The following is a 14,947-nucleotide window of genomic DNA, read 5'->3' as shown; positions in this document are numbered from 1 at the left end:
TTTCTTGATTTGATGATAATGGGGTCACCTTGGTCTGGTAAGAAATTAGTTTCTTATTTAGAACTATGTAATCAATTTAGACATCAATTGGGTTTCGATCCGAGGCTTGTGCGTTACAATTAGGTAGGTGGCTTCTCTAACCTCGTATATTCTATGTTAGTCCTGAAATAATTTAGTTTGTGTTGTGTTAAGCTCTTTCTCCTTCAACCTCTCCCCCCTCCCCATCTTTCTCTCACACACACACACACCCACACACACACCCATACCCACACACATACAATTAATTATTTGTATCATTTTAGGGAAGCCGATTAAATGAGGCTGTTGGGGCAGATGATTACACTGTATCAGTGGGAACAGCCGATTGTCTTGTATTTGTCAGATTATCAAGCACAGAACTAAAATGTCAGGCGCCTGAACAAGAACCAGACAAACACAATGAAACATCACCAGGCCCAGAAGTTCAGGTATTTCATTAAACATCGTCAAATGAAATTAAATCTTGTCGAAATGGGTTTACCATTATATATTATATCTTTTTTTTTGCTGTTATACTAATTACCGCGACATTAATTTGAGTATGGTTAATCATACCTTGTGTTGTGTCGTGTTGTGAATTAATTAATAATAATTAATTTATTATCTAAAAGTACGATGGATTTCATTTAACCATATAGTTATTAATTCACGGTATTTAGTTGTATTATATTTATTGTTTTGTCGTAGATGTACCGTGTCGTTGCAAATTTGCAGGTTTCTCCTTTGGGTTATACAAAAAATTTTAAACACTATTGGTGGGGTTTTTCACGTCGGGCATACAGAAGAAATGTATTGCAAACCTCAAATATATCCGCAAACACCACCACCCCTACGCTTTTATTGACGTTGCATGGAAAAATTAATTCTATGTTTTTGCTGACGTTTCGGGTAATCTTTAACAGCTACACCACCCCCATTTCCAACCCGTTCTTCTCGCTTGAATTATATTTCGCCATTTAAACTTTCTTGTTCTTTAGGGCTTAGTTAACTGTTGTATTTTATCTTATTATTATTCTGCAGGTAACGGTTGGTAACTTGGTAGTAGTCGTTGGCTATTTGAGATATTTTGAACCAGGTCCAGACCCAACGTTATATATTATTATTGGTATATTAGTAGCTGTGGTTATTGTAGCAGTTATTGTATTTAAATATGTATCTAAAAGGAATAAAACAAAATTTAGAGAAAGGATTGAAAAAACAGAAATGGAAGTAATTGAGCAATGTCGAGAAGGTATGGATCAATTCTAAAATGGATAATTAAGGGTCCTACTGATTAAAGACCTATAAGAGCGTTGTTTTGGTCAATAGGGTTCAAGGTCTTGCAAATAAGTAACCGACAGGGAAAGCTAGGTTATAGATATGCAAAACCATATCTCAAATGTAAATTGGGGGCGGAATGGTTCGTAAATCGCATCCTGCAAGGTCATTTTAAAGCTATAACCGTATATCAAGGATGCTAATTTCAGTCTTGCCACCTTGTTCGTTTATCTTTATACAGTAATTGGTGATCAGATGCCCTATTTCGAAATGTGTTAAATGGATCATGTGTTTCTATCAACTAGCGATACTATGCCGATGCACCATGGACACGTTAATTAATGACCTCTTGTTGACATGTGTGCTTTTTCATTTTTAAACATACATCTTTTACAGTTTTTGCTGATTTACAGACAGATATGACAGATATTACTGCTGAATTAGTAGAACTTGGAATTCCATTTAATAATTTGTTTACATATGTATTTCAATTTGTATTTCCACAATGTTCTGCTGAGAATATCAAATCACATACAGCACTGACTGATTTACAGGTTGGTACTACTATTTAATATTTGTCTAACTAAAATAAATAAGAAACAGTGATTTTTTTATGCATTACTGCATGTAAACCGCTGCGATTTGTCCATTCGGTGCCGCTATTACCAAATTCAATCTAGTATTTAGATTGGGTTATCACTTTGACACATCTGTCTACAAGGTATCAAAGGTGCTTGGGCTTTGCAATCTTTGGTGAACATGCCGACATTCCGTTGGACAATTTTCCGGGCACGATGAAGACTGACACGGTATTTATGCAAATTAGCTTTGAACAATTGGTTTTCATTCTGCTCGTTATTTTCATTATCCAGTCCTAAATTTAAAATACGCTTAAAGTTACCGGAGATTACCAAGTAAATTATGTCCTAAGCTGCAGATGTCACTAAGGAGACAAAGAAGTGATCTTTTCTCGCTGTGACCGATTAATGTAATACGTGGATTTAATGTGCATCCTCCGTCGTTAAAACTCGTTCTTCTAAACTCAAATCTAAGCTAAAATTATGGTAAAACAACCATACTGTTCTCTATGTAAACTTTCGAATTGAATGATAAGTTGTACCATGTAAAAAATATTTTACAAGATGTGTTACGATCGGTTGTGTTTATGTTGATGTTATATGATTTTTATTGCAGAATCATGAAGGTACAGAACAAGACATGGCCGCCAGTATGATCAAATTAGATCAGCTTATCAGTAACAAATTTTTCCTGGCTTCACTTATACGAACTCTGGATAGTCAAAGAAAATTTAAATTTCAAGACAGGTTAGTATATCCAATAGCAATAAAAAAGAGCTGTCCAAAATGTGTATCATTATTTTTTTCTGAGATTGGTAGGCCAGCCAATTACGAATGGTTCCCTTATGGATTCAACTTTCTGAAATCGTGTACAACGCGATACGGGACAAAGTTCGAAAGGAAATCATTTTAAACTTTCTATTTACATTTTAACTGCTAAGAAACTTTATTGGATTATAAGGAAGTACCCCATCGACATTCGAAAATTTCTGATCCCCCTGTTATAGTTTAGCCTGGTATTACATACATTTTCGAAATTCAGCCTTGTAAACTGATATGATAAAGGCAGTGACATGCGCAGTGTTGGCGGGCTTGGTGGCGCCATAGGGTTACGACCGGAATATGTACACAAATGAGCCCCCTGTTATCTTAAAATCGCAGAGCTGCACTATGATTGTGTTGGAATTTGTAGGGGTGGAGACAATGTTCTAAACGATGAAACCTCTGCATACCACTATATACTACACGATTAAGAAGGGGATTATTAAACTTGTTGAGCATGGTTTGATGACAATGATTTTAGAGCTAAGACCGACAATCTTGTTGCTGGCGGGGTTATTAATGGACCTGAAAACCAAATCTACGTTTAACATATTGTTGTATGTATGTATTTATAGGTCTGATGTGGCTGGTTATCTAACATTACTACTGATAAATAGAATGGACTATTTTACAGAGTACGTATTTTTATTCATACATAATATAAAATAATGGTTGATATGAAGATAAAGGAAAGATTTGACATCAGAAAAATATCTTTTAGATGCGCTGTACTACTGGAAGTTGTTTCTGTATCCCAGCCAGTCCGTCGATGATCGGCGGGTTGGATGGTCAAGTGGTTAGCACGTGCGCGCTGTATCATAAGGCCTGTCATTGAGTCAACTGGCGTGGTTTCGAATCCCCGGTTGTACGTGACAAGGAGGAGGGTCGCCTGTCCAACCTCGTGGGTCTTCTCCGGGTCCTCCGGTTTCCTCCCACTGCTAAAGACCGGTATATAGTATTACCGCCGAAGGTGTTAGGAAAGTTACACGGACTGTTTGTAGGATAACCTTATCCGCCTGTTGATGTTGAACGGGCGGGGGGGGGGGTAAATTCCCCGGTTATACGTGACAAGGAGTAGGGTCGCCTATCCAACCTCGTGGGTTTTCTCCTGGTCCTCCGGTTTCCTCCCACTGCTAAAGAACATACGCGCAAGCGAATTATTGAAATAAAATTAAAACCATATGTTAGTCCCGAAATGACCTAGTTTGTGTCGAATGGACGTTAAACCCCATTTCTCTCTCTACAGTTGTCGTAACCATTCTGCCAACCATGGAAACTTTTTAAAATTTTTTGATTGTTTTAACCAGGTGTGAGTTATTGTCTTCCCTCCAAACGTTGCCCGGCGAATTTTACAAAATATCAAAAATTTAGATATTTATGGCCTTTCTGTCCCTCTTTTTGAAATCTTATGGTTGCTGCACAGGTGACATTTTTCGGGCTTTGTTTTAATACATGCGCTGATTGTTTGGTTTACCACGTCATTGAAGAAATTCAGAGTTATACAGGTTGGTGTTACAGTTACTGGTATTTCGATTACTAATAAAGGTTTGTTACTTTTAGAATAGTTGAAATGTTGTTACCAAAGTTAATTCGAGAAAGCGTAGTTACAAAACAGCAACACAATTTATTTAAACGGTAAGTAGGATCCATCGATGGTAAATAATTACTACATAGAAATATAGACGAACAAAATATTGTTGAAACTCCATGTACATAAAAAGAAAATCAGTTGAAATTGACAGATAGTATGGACGTGAATAGCTTTGCATCTGAATAAATTAAAAAAATAAATATTAGTGATATATTAACGAAATATTTGTATATCGTTATCTCTAATCACTAAATATTCTGAATTTAACCAATTCTCCGGTAATTCGTTTGATCCAAATGTCTTTTGTCCTTTGGGAATATTGACAGTTGGAATTCCATATAAAAATAGGCTGTAGCGCCGCTCGCTGTCCAGGCTAAATGTTCCTCATAGGACACTATGGCGTATTCCATTCTTCATTAGCCTAGTTGGTGCAGAGGAGAAGGACGTTAAACCCCATTTCATTTAATTTCCTTTGAGAATAACACAATTGATATTCATGTAATATCTATAGATTTCTTTTTATATATTAGCGATAATTAATGTAACAATATCTATCCGTTCATTTTATGTGATTCTGTATAGGTGCGAGACAGTCACAGAAAAATTAGTTGTCAACTGGTTAGCGGTTTGTATGTATAACCCCTTAAAGGTAATTAAAAAAGTTATTTTTAAGAGGCAAATTAGTGTGATATTTAATTATATAATTCCCTAAAAGTAATTTAATAAGTCATTTTAAAGAGGCAAATTACTGAAATATTTAATTATATTGATGCCTGAACTTAATTGGTTTAAAATGAAACATTTAAAACAGAAATCTTCATCTGGATGGCAAATAATTTTATGGCATTAGAGTCAGGGGCGGATTGGGGCCGGGAACCGGGCCCGTGCTCCCGTGTCGGAGCGGCCCCTTTTACTGGCCGGGGGGTCCGGGTGCTCTCCACCGGGAAAATTTTGAAAAATTAACCCCAAATATGCGATTTGGTTGCATATCTGATTATAATCTCTGTCAAATTCAGCCAGCAAACCAGCTATCACCAAATTTTGCTGAAGCCTTAAAACTGATTTTTTTGGGGGATATACGAACCATTGGCAGACGTTTCTGGCGTATCCCCACAAACAGGGTGCAGGTGACTTAATAATTAGTAAATTTGCGGGCGACAGTGTCGGGTGAATCCGATGAAATTTTCGGATGAAATTCGGAATCCCCATTGCAAGATTCCGAATTCCGGCCCACATCCATCACACCCGGCCCAGAAAGTCTATTATACCAGCCCATTCCAGACTCCGGTGATGGCATGGCGACCCGTTAAAGCCACCGGCCACATACAACATGATCATCATCGCTCAATGGCCGGTCCCCATATAATGTTTAGCAGAAAAAAGGTTTTTTAGACGAATTGGACAAAATTATTTTTTTCATTTTTTGTCCGACCGGCCCTTCGGGATCGCCCTATGGCCCAATCCGCCCTTGAATAGAGCACCAACCTACGCCATCCCACCTCACGCACTCCCATAAATAATTTGTTATTATCGTATCTGGGACCAGTAACCCCATTGACAGACACTAATTGTTAATTATTAATTAATGTAAAGTATTTTATTTTCTTATTATAGAAACGATCTGGTTCTGTGTTGTTTATGTTATATAAGGCTATTGAAATCCTGTCCCAAAAATGTGCTATCGATGCGGTCACTCATCAAGCATGTGCAACCCTATGTCAACATAATTTGCTGGTGATTGATTTTGAACCGGAAGTACTGGTATGAAACTAATTTAGACTATGTTGATATGCAGTCAAATGTGGTGCCGCAATACGTTTGTGAGAATTCACAGAACAAAAACCGGAAAACTTTTATTTAGAAATGTTTCAATAACGTCAACGTTATATTTAATAATTCAGATACATCATAGTAATAAAATAAACACAAATGTGTATAAGACGTTGGCTCGCTAACCTGGAGTTCCCATGTTTTCATCCCGGTGTTAACCGAGAAGGTTCATTGGGATTTTTGGCCGTGGTTTCCCTTGTCAGTGGTGCAGGACAGAGGGCCATGCAAGGGACAACGTATAGTTATTCGGATTGGACGAAAAATCGAGGTCCCGTGTAGACGTTGGCCTGTACGTAAAAGATCCCTTGGCAGTTGGAAATGGATATAATTGTAGACCGTGGCGCCACTGTCCGGGCAAATTTTCCCTCATGGCAAATGTCCATCCTCATTAACTCTGTCGGAGTGGAACAGTAGAACGTTAAATCCGATTAAAATACATTTTCAAATCCTATCAGTAAAACAACAAGGCATAAAGAATAAGCAGTTTATATAAACTAATATAGCAGTTTATACCACGAAGTCCTATCAAACATTTCTCTGTTGTTTATGTAACGCCTAATTTTTCGGTATTACTTTATTACAGAATTTGACTGTTTTTATAAATAATGGTAAATTTGAAACAACCTGTCGAGTACTTGACTGTGATACCATTACTCAAGTTAAGAACAAATGTTTAAATGCAACATATAAAGCCGAAACAACATCTGATAGGCCTGGAGTGGAGGAAATAGATTTAGGTATATTTATTATAAATATTTATTATAACATTGTTATATAAAAAGAATTGAGTCGTGTGAGTACAAAAAGAATGGCGAGGATACAGGACCAAAAATAATACACTGATAGACGGTATCTTGGCGAGTATATTAAAGATACATTATGGGAGATTAGATAACGAGTTGGCAGTTCTCACTATAATAGTTAAAAACTAGATAATGTAAAGGCAATTTGCTGAAAATTTCAGTCAAATTGATCCACTATGAACCGAGAAATAAGCGATCGAAATTTCCGCATAGCCTCGGTCATCATTACTAAAGTCGGTACGACAAAAGTCATAGTCTCGATTATCCATTTAATCGTTAAATCGAGAAGGAAAGTTATGCAGCAAATCGGATCATAATCCAACAAATATCGCAGGCTAGCGTTGACATCGAGAGTTGGTTATGGTCTGGATACGTTGATTAATGTCTAATTAATAGTTTAGATAACATTTCAGGCCTAAAGAAAGACATACAATAAGCAGATTGAGCTCTTACATAATGTATGTTTAATGCTCATTCCGGTTTAGTCGTTTCCAAATAGGTTGGTTGTTATATATGTCAATCGGGCCTACAAGTCCCACTTTTCAAATATTTAGATATCATTTTACTCTTTCCAGAATGGTGCCAACCAGATTCTTCCCGTAAACTTTTACATGATCAAGATGCGTCAAGTACTATAGCCAGTAACGGCTATCGGAAGCTGAATACAATGAAGCATTACGGGGTTGAAAATGGTTCTACAGTTTGCCTTCTCTCAAAAGAAATAGCAGATGCTGATAATGAAGTTTACGGTATTTTTTATAGCTTTCATTGGAAATATGTAATATCCTGTGATAGAAACCCCATTTTGTTTTTAACCCTTTTATCCCAACAGGTATGTCATTACAGAAAGAAGCCACGGTGGCTCAGTGAGTAATTCGTTGGCTCACCAACCGAGAGTTCCCGTGTTAGATACCGGTGTTGGCCGAAAAAGTTCAGTGGTGCAGAACAGAGGACCTAGCAATGTACAACACATAGTGGGACGAAAAATCGAGGACCCGTGTACACATTAGCGTGCACATTAATGTCCCCTAGGCAGTTGAAATTTCCCTCATAGCACACTGCATAGCTTATGTTCGGCTTCCTAAGCCCAGTCGGAGCAGAACAGTAGGATGGTAAACCCCCATTTCATTTACAGAAAACCAACGAGTGAGAGATATATTACAGTGGAAATTATAAAATAATGTTAGATTGTAAAGTAAATATTCAGTGGGCACATTTAAAGGCGTATTATGTCAGGTTTAAAGAAATAATAATATAATATTTAATGCTAGAAATAAAAGCTGTAGATTCAGCTCTTACATAATGCATCTTTAATACTAGAAAACTATTTTAATAAGCTATTTATTAATGAGAAGGTAATGTATGATCTTTTTGTTATGAAAAGTTGGAAATTAAACACAATTTTAATTCTTTTATCAATCTGATTAAAACACGGATCATATTTCGTTTCTTTTTATTATAGTTGAAAATTTAGTTTTACTTGTCTTTACTGCATTGAGATCTGGAAGAGTTGTTATAACCCGCGTTCTGGTTGATGTGAGGGGTTAGCCAATGAAAGGGTCCGTGGCGACGAGTTCATGGCGTGCGGTGCACGGAACTATGGGTATCCCACTAGAAACATCGATGCTGATTCGTTAATGAAATGTCTGACGTCATGTGGTAAAAATCCTGACACGACCTCCCACTACAACCGGTCATATCTTCATGTAGTGGAGTCCATCGAAAGTATAAAAAACGAAACGAAGTATAGATCTGTAATTTAATCAGATTGTTCCTTATTTGAGCTTTGTAAAATCCATTCTTTTCTTCAGCTAACATTGATAGTTTCAATGATTCCAAGAAATTGGTATCCATGGAAGATACAGAATCAATAGAATTATTAGAACTTCCCACATTTCATCTGGTAAATTCATCATGGCATATAAATTTATATAACTTTAAAATCTTGCAGTTTATTTCGTCATCACACGGTGCTTTTCAGATCTTTGATGTTAAATATGTCTGTTTATTGGTTGAACTCTTCTAATGATTAGTAATAAGAATGGTTTCGCATTATACATATATATAGACCCTCAAGTTTACTAAATGTCATTGTGCTTGATAACGATAAGAGAATACTTATCGAAACGTCGTGCTTGTGTATAATAAACCAGTGATTGTTGTCCCATATAACTGTATAGTTTTGTTTAGTTTATTTCGTATTGTATCCATTGCCTAAGGAAGGAGACATATAGAGAATCTCCTACCAGTATTTTTTTAAATCAAAAAATATCAACACAAGTTGATAAAGTAACAAAAAACGAGGCTCTGCCGAATTTGTTTTTGCTTTATCAACGAGTGTTGATATTTTTTGATATCAAAAAAGACGAGTAGGAGATTTTATTTATCACCCAATCCCTTCTTACATGCATAAGTAGATAAATACAATTCTTTGCTGTAGATTTCACTTTCACTGAACATTACGGCGTAGTGATACATAATTTTTTGACAGCAATTCAACCATTGCAAAGTCCTTTAAATTGGCCCAGTGTTTCCATCAAGGTCAATGAATAACAATAGTTCATTTTTGAAAAAAAAAGTTACTTTTAAGAAATGAACTGTTCTTTGAAAATAAAAAAAGTAGTTCCTTTTCAACTGACCAATCAAATACATGTAAAGCGATATCTCCTAAGGAGATATCGCAGTAGATTATGAAATATATCACACAAGCGATATCTACTGTAGAATGTATTATTGGGTGATAAAGGTTGTTATAGTTAAATGGTTATACGTGTATTTCTTTCAACTGCTCCTCTGACCTATTTTTATCAAATGCATGTGAATATTAACTTCCCCACAGTCCCCTTTATAAAGAATCGAAGACGGTAAACTTTATATTATTATAGGTTGTTACAGTTAAATGGTTACACATGTATTACTTTCACCAGCTGCTCCTCTGAACTTTTTTTTCAAATGCACATGAATTTTATCTTACCCGGGATAAATTTTATATTGTTATAACGTTTCGGGGAAAACACAATGGGTTCAAATTTTTATGGTACGGTAATCAAATTATAAAACTTTATTTTTTAAAATTTATGCAATCTACAAAAATTAATTGTTCGAATATTCATAGTAATAAAAGTGCGAAAATTTTGTAGGTTAGAAGTGGGGATAAACAGAAAACAAAGAGAGCATTACCGGAATTGAATTTTAACAGATTGTTACAGACAAAGGTAAAGTAGTGATATTTTAAATATATTTTTTGTCAAAATAATACTCTACTACAATTACAGGCTCCACGTGCGAGTTCATGAAAGTTATAATAAATAGGCAGTCCCAGATGGCTATCCAGGCAATTACACGGCCAGGAATTTGGGGAGACTGAACGTTGTCATTTTTTCAGAAAAGGTATCAAAGAGCTTCAGATAGTGGCGCGGGTTGTCAAGAGTCTTTCACCCCGAATTAATTAGCTGTATTAACAAAGATAATAAAATCTCCATTTTTAAGACTCCCAAATCCACCAGTACATGTATAGTAGTCTCGAACACCAAGAACCCCCCTATAGTTGACTACCAGTACCAGTATAGTCATCAATATGTAAATGTAAAACAACGGTGTGGGCAGGCGTATCACACATATCAATTAAGTTAGTTGGTAATACATCACGCCAATATTATTAAATAAATGAAGGCTACTAACACTTTGTGAATGGTTGTTAAATACTAATAAGGTTGTTGATAACACCTTGACAGTTATAAATGATATCGGGTAGAAATGAAATGAAATGAAATGGGGTTTAACGTCCTACTGTTCTGCTCCTATGTTGGGTTAATGAAGACGGGCATACGCCATACAGTGTGCTATGAGGGAAATTTTGCCCGGGCAGCGGCACTATCGCCTACTCTTATATCGAATTCCAACTGCCAAGGGATCTTTTACGTGCATTCCAATGTATACACGGGACCTCGGTTTTTCGTCTCATCCGAAGGACTAGACAGCTGTCCTTGTCAGGCCCTCCGTTCTGCACCACTGACAAGGGGAAACCACGTCGGAAAATCCAGATGAACTTTCTCGACCAATGCAGGGATCGAACACCCGACCATATCGGGTAGAAACACACGGTACAAGAAAGAACGAGTGCATGTGACAATGGGGGTAGACGTGAATTAGGACCATGGCCGTAATGACTACAATGTTATGTTCTTGTGTGCTGTATTGGCTGTTAGAATTATAGATGTAATGACTATTAGTGTGTGTTCCTGCATTGTTAAAATAAAGACGTCACGTCAAATCCACAGTCATCATTATCATTAGATCCTTTGACCCCATGTTACACAAACCCTTTAGTATCTAAACAACTGGAGTAATAGCTGTTATGTTGCATACGTTAAACCATTCGGACGTTAAACCAGCCTCAGCGTTTCATGGTGTTTAATAATAACCATCTAACGTTATGTTTTGATGTGATTGAAATTTGGTTATTTGGGATCTTTACAGGTTAGCTTAAAGAAATATATAGATGATGTTATAGAACATATCCTTAGTCTAGATGATATACCTATTCCTGTACGACATTTATTTAGTATCTTAGAAAGTGCTGGTTTACAAGAACATCAGGATATCACAACTATAGAATCATGGAAAATACAAAGGTACACTTCGTCGGCCTTAATTAATTACAGATAAATGCATCCCTTAATATCTCACATAACCCAATCTTACAATCTCCTTTTGGCAATGTCAAATATATGGCACTTTAAAATATAGTAGTACTTGCGGGTCTTTTTACGACGGAAGCACAGTTTACACTAATTGGCTATGTTGTTTTTAACATTTGAATGGGGTATTAGGTCGAATTTAAATTTGCACGACATTTATTTCATTGTAAAGCCTGAAACTAGTGGTCAAATTTAACAACGCCCCTTTAGTAATGTAGGAAAATGGAAGAATAGTTTCAAATATTTATTTTACAGTTTTGCAATGAGATTTTGGGCAAAGCTACTGTTACAACCTGAACTGTTGTTTGATTTAAATAAAGAAAGTGAAAAATATGTTCAACCTAACCTGAACGTTATACAGTTGGCCTATATGGATAGTTTTTCACCTTCAAAGAAGCTTGACAAGGTAATACATGTTAATAACAATCTTGATTTTAATGACTACCATCCCCGTAGAATTATAACGAGGGCCACGATGGGTGCGTGGTACAGGTACTGAAGGGTAATACCTTGACATGATGACGATTATGCTTGATTCATGGGAGGCAGGCCATTTAAAACACTATCTCTACTGTTTGATGGGGGGTTGGATGGCCCAATGGTTAGCACGCGCGCGCTGTATCATACGGTCTGTCATTGAGTCAACTGGCGGGGTTTCGATTCCCCGGTTGTACGTGACAAGGAGTAGGGTCGCCTGTCCAACCTCGTGGGTTTTCTCCGGGTCCTCCGGTTTCCTCCCACTGCTAAAGACCCCTACGCGCAAGCGAATTTTGAAATAAAATTGAACCATGTGCTAGAGTCCCGAAATGACCTAGTTTGTGTTGAGTGGACGTTAAACCCCATTTCTCTCTCTCTCTCTCTCTCTCTCTCTCTCTCTCTCTCTCTCTCTCTATACTGTCTGATGTCATTTTAACAGTATTCTGCATGTCTTCCACTAAAACACAGCTAGTAAGGTTAATGAATTCGTGCATGAGACTTTTGGTCCTGTACATACAAAATTTTCACGAGGTTTCTTGCGGCTAGTCTGTGAGCTACCAAACCGTACGACCCGTGCGTGTCAAAACACGTACGGTGTGTTATCAGCTAATAATGCCGTAAAGATGTTATCAAGTATAGATCGTTATCTTAAAAGACTCTTAATATAAGACACTCTATATTAAATAGCTAATAAAAATCACCATGAATTATTGTAATAAATTTCAGAATTCACCGTCCTATAAACTCATGTTTTTGAAAGACTGTATTGAATATAGAGACACAGTTCGAAGTTTCTTTAAATCCAAAACAATTTGTGCAAACGTTTCTTCCCAAGAACTTTCGGCTGAATTATCAAGTCTACCTACAGTGGTAAGTATAATTCTGGTTTATAAATGTCGCCTGAAAATCAGATGATTAACTGTCAAGCTAACTTCACTTCTTAATGAATTCCAGAATAATTTGTTCATTTTCCATTTTTTATTATATTTCACAGGCGGCTTCTATTCCAATAAACAGGCAGAGTGTATTGTACCAGATCTATTCAGTTATAGACAGTTACATAGGACAGGTATATTCTATTCAGTTATATAGATAATTATATGAGACAGGTATATTCTATTCAGTTATATAGAATATTCTATTCGGTTAAACAGTAAGACAGATCTATTATAAAATATTACAGGCATCTAGGCTCCAAAAACCCAAATTGGCCAATTAAGCTATTCGGTCTTTCTTTTACCATACACATTAATAAAATTCTTAAAATGTTTTACCTTTTCCCCCAAAAAATTCAAAGCTTTTTCCAAATATGTATATGATTTGCGGAACCATCTTTAATGGAGATTAATCTTCCATCCATTCAAGCAATTATTAATCATCATTTAGGTAAAATATTGCATCTAATGTAATGTATTTTCCAATTGGAATTTAGCTATTGAAAATACGCTTGTTGTAAGCCCCTCCGCTATTGTGCTGTTTTCATTAAATTAGCTGTCGCTGAAAAGTATTCCGTTAAACCCACTTTCATTTATTTTCATTTTCTGTAATTTGATACTTTAAATACCATGTAATATTTTGGATTTTGGCTTTTATTTTTAGATAATAACTGATCTGGATGAAATGAATGAAGCTAGTCGACTCCAGTTGTCCACCAAACTTGATAACGTTTTTGAAACCATGCGAAATAGTTAGAGGAACATTTTATTTTACCAAATATTCCATTGTATTTATATACTAATTCATTCATAAGGTTTTCGTAGCTTTTTGAACGTATTGCATTAACTAGTGGTATTACCTTCCAAAAATGACATTTTTTACTTTATAGGCCTATCAAACATCTGAAGATGTTCATTGCGAACAGGCGCCGGGCTTATAATATGATATATTAAAAGTTGTTAATTTTTTAACTGGACGTATATTTATTTTGTTATGTATTTATCTACCGTAAGCATAAGAGTATTTGAAACCACGCCAGTTGACTGAATGAAAGGCTTTATGATACAGCGCGCATGTGCTAACCATTCTGCCATCCAACCCCCCATATAGAAGAAGTAAGTGCATAAACAACAAAACAATAAACAAATTAATATGCATATCATAAGTATTTACACAAGTTCCAGACACATTTAATGAGATATATTTGTTGCTAACACCGTATAAAAGATTACAGATATTGATCAAATTGAGCAGTAAAAGAATGAAATAATATAATATGCATTTTGATATGATTTTTTTGTACAGAGTTAAGGTTGAAAAACACTGATTTAGTAATAATTGTGTAATTTGTATTTAAATATATTAAGAAAGTGGTACAAAAGAATACTTCCTTAAGGAAGATTGGTACTTGGATTGTTTCGGGGGTATTGTTTTAGTAGATCACGAGCGTTAAATGGCGGAAGTATTGTGATCATGTGACATCTGTGCAGCTAACTCAAACAAATTTAAATATCTCAAATGCTCACCGATTTGCATTTAAGACGTACGAGGATTGACCTGAATAAAGCAGAGGACTGGTATCAATTTAAATATTTTCACGTTTCTGAACCCGATAATCAAAATTTATATATCAAAATGAAATATTCAAAGTACTAAAAACGCACAGAAGGGTTAATTCAATTAATGGATTCATTTACTTCATCATTTACTTTGATCCTTTGCACAATTTTTATTGTTTTTAATTTTTTGTTGTCTAACTAAGTGAATTTAAAATACAGCATTTAACAAATATTTAGCTTTGTGTTATGCTATTTTGTATAAAATCGTTGTTTTTGAATGACTGTCAGCAAATACTTTCCTACTTTCATAGAGTATGTTTAACTAATCAAAATGTTCATACAGTTTGCAAAGTTT

The 14,947-nt window shown here is 35.8% G+C and overlaps 1 protein-coding gene across 1 annotated transcript in view; it reads left to right on the top strand.

The window, feature by feature from the left end:
• Positions 1 to 14,523, top strand: part of LOC126828165 (plexin-A4) — a 32,174-nt gene extending 17,651 nt beyond the window's left edge. The window contains exons 14-30 of the mRNA XM_050557761.1: positions 303 to 467; positions 1,060 to 1,270; positions 1,693 to 1,850; positions 2,491 to 2,621; positions 3,272 to 3,331; positions 4,257 to 4,331; positions 4,870 to 4,936; positions 5,902 to 6,048; positions 6,701 to 6,854; positions 7,496 to 7,669; positions 8,732 to 8,823; positions 10,061 to 10,135; positions 11,400 to 11,554; positions 11,876 to 12,026; positions 12,824 to 12,967; positions 13,092 to 13,166; positions 13,697 to 14,523. Of these exons, the coding sequence (XP_050413718.1) occupies positions 303 to 467; positions 1,060 to 1,270; positions 1,693 to 1,850; positions 2,491 to 2,621; positions 3,272 to 3,331; positions 4,257 to 4,331; positions 4,870 to 4,936; positions 5,902 to 6,048; positions 6,701 to 6,854; positions 7,496 to 7,669; positions 8,732 to 8,823; positions 10,061 to 10,135; positions 11,400 to 11,554; positions 11,876 to 12,026; positions 12,824 to 12,967; positions 13,092 to 13,166; positions 13,697 to 13,789 (2,127 nt within the window). The 3' untranslated portion in view covers positions 13,790 to 14,523. The remainder of the gene's footprint in view (positions 1 to 302; positions 468 to 1,059; positions 1,271 to 1,692; positions 1,851 to 2,490; positions 2,622 to 3,271; positions 3,332 to 4,256; positions 4,332 to 4,869; positions 4,937 to 5,901; positions 6,049 to 6,700; positions 6,855 to 7,495; positions 7,670 to 8,731; positions 8,824 to 10,060; positions 10,136 to 11,399; positions 11,555 to 11,875; positions 12,027 to 12,823; positions 12,968 to 13,091; positions 13,167 to 13,696) is intronic.
• Positions 14,524 to 14,947: the final 424 nt, after the last annotated feature.

Source organism: Patella vulgata, chromosome 7 (assembly GCF_932274485.2).
Source record: "Patella vulgata chromosome 7, xgPatVulg1.2, whole genome shotgun sequence".
Classification (NCBI taxonomy): domain Eukaryota; kingdom Metazoa; phylum Mollusca; class Gastropoda; family Patellidae; genus Patella; species Patella vulgata.
The sequence above is the reverse complement of the archived record's forward strand: the minus strand, read 5'-3'. Positions and strand labels throughout refer to the sequence as shown.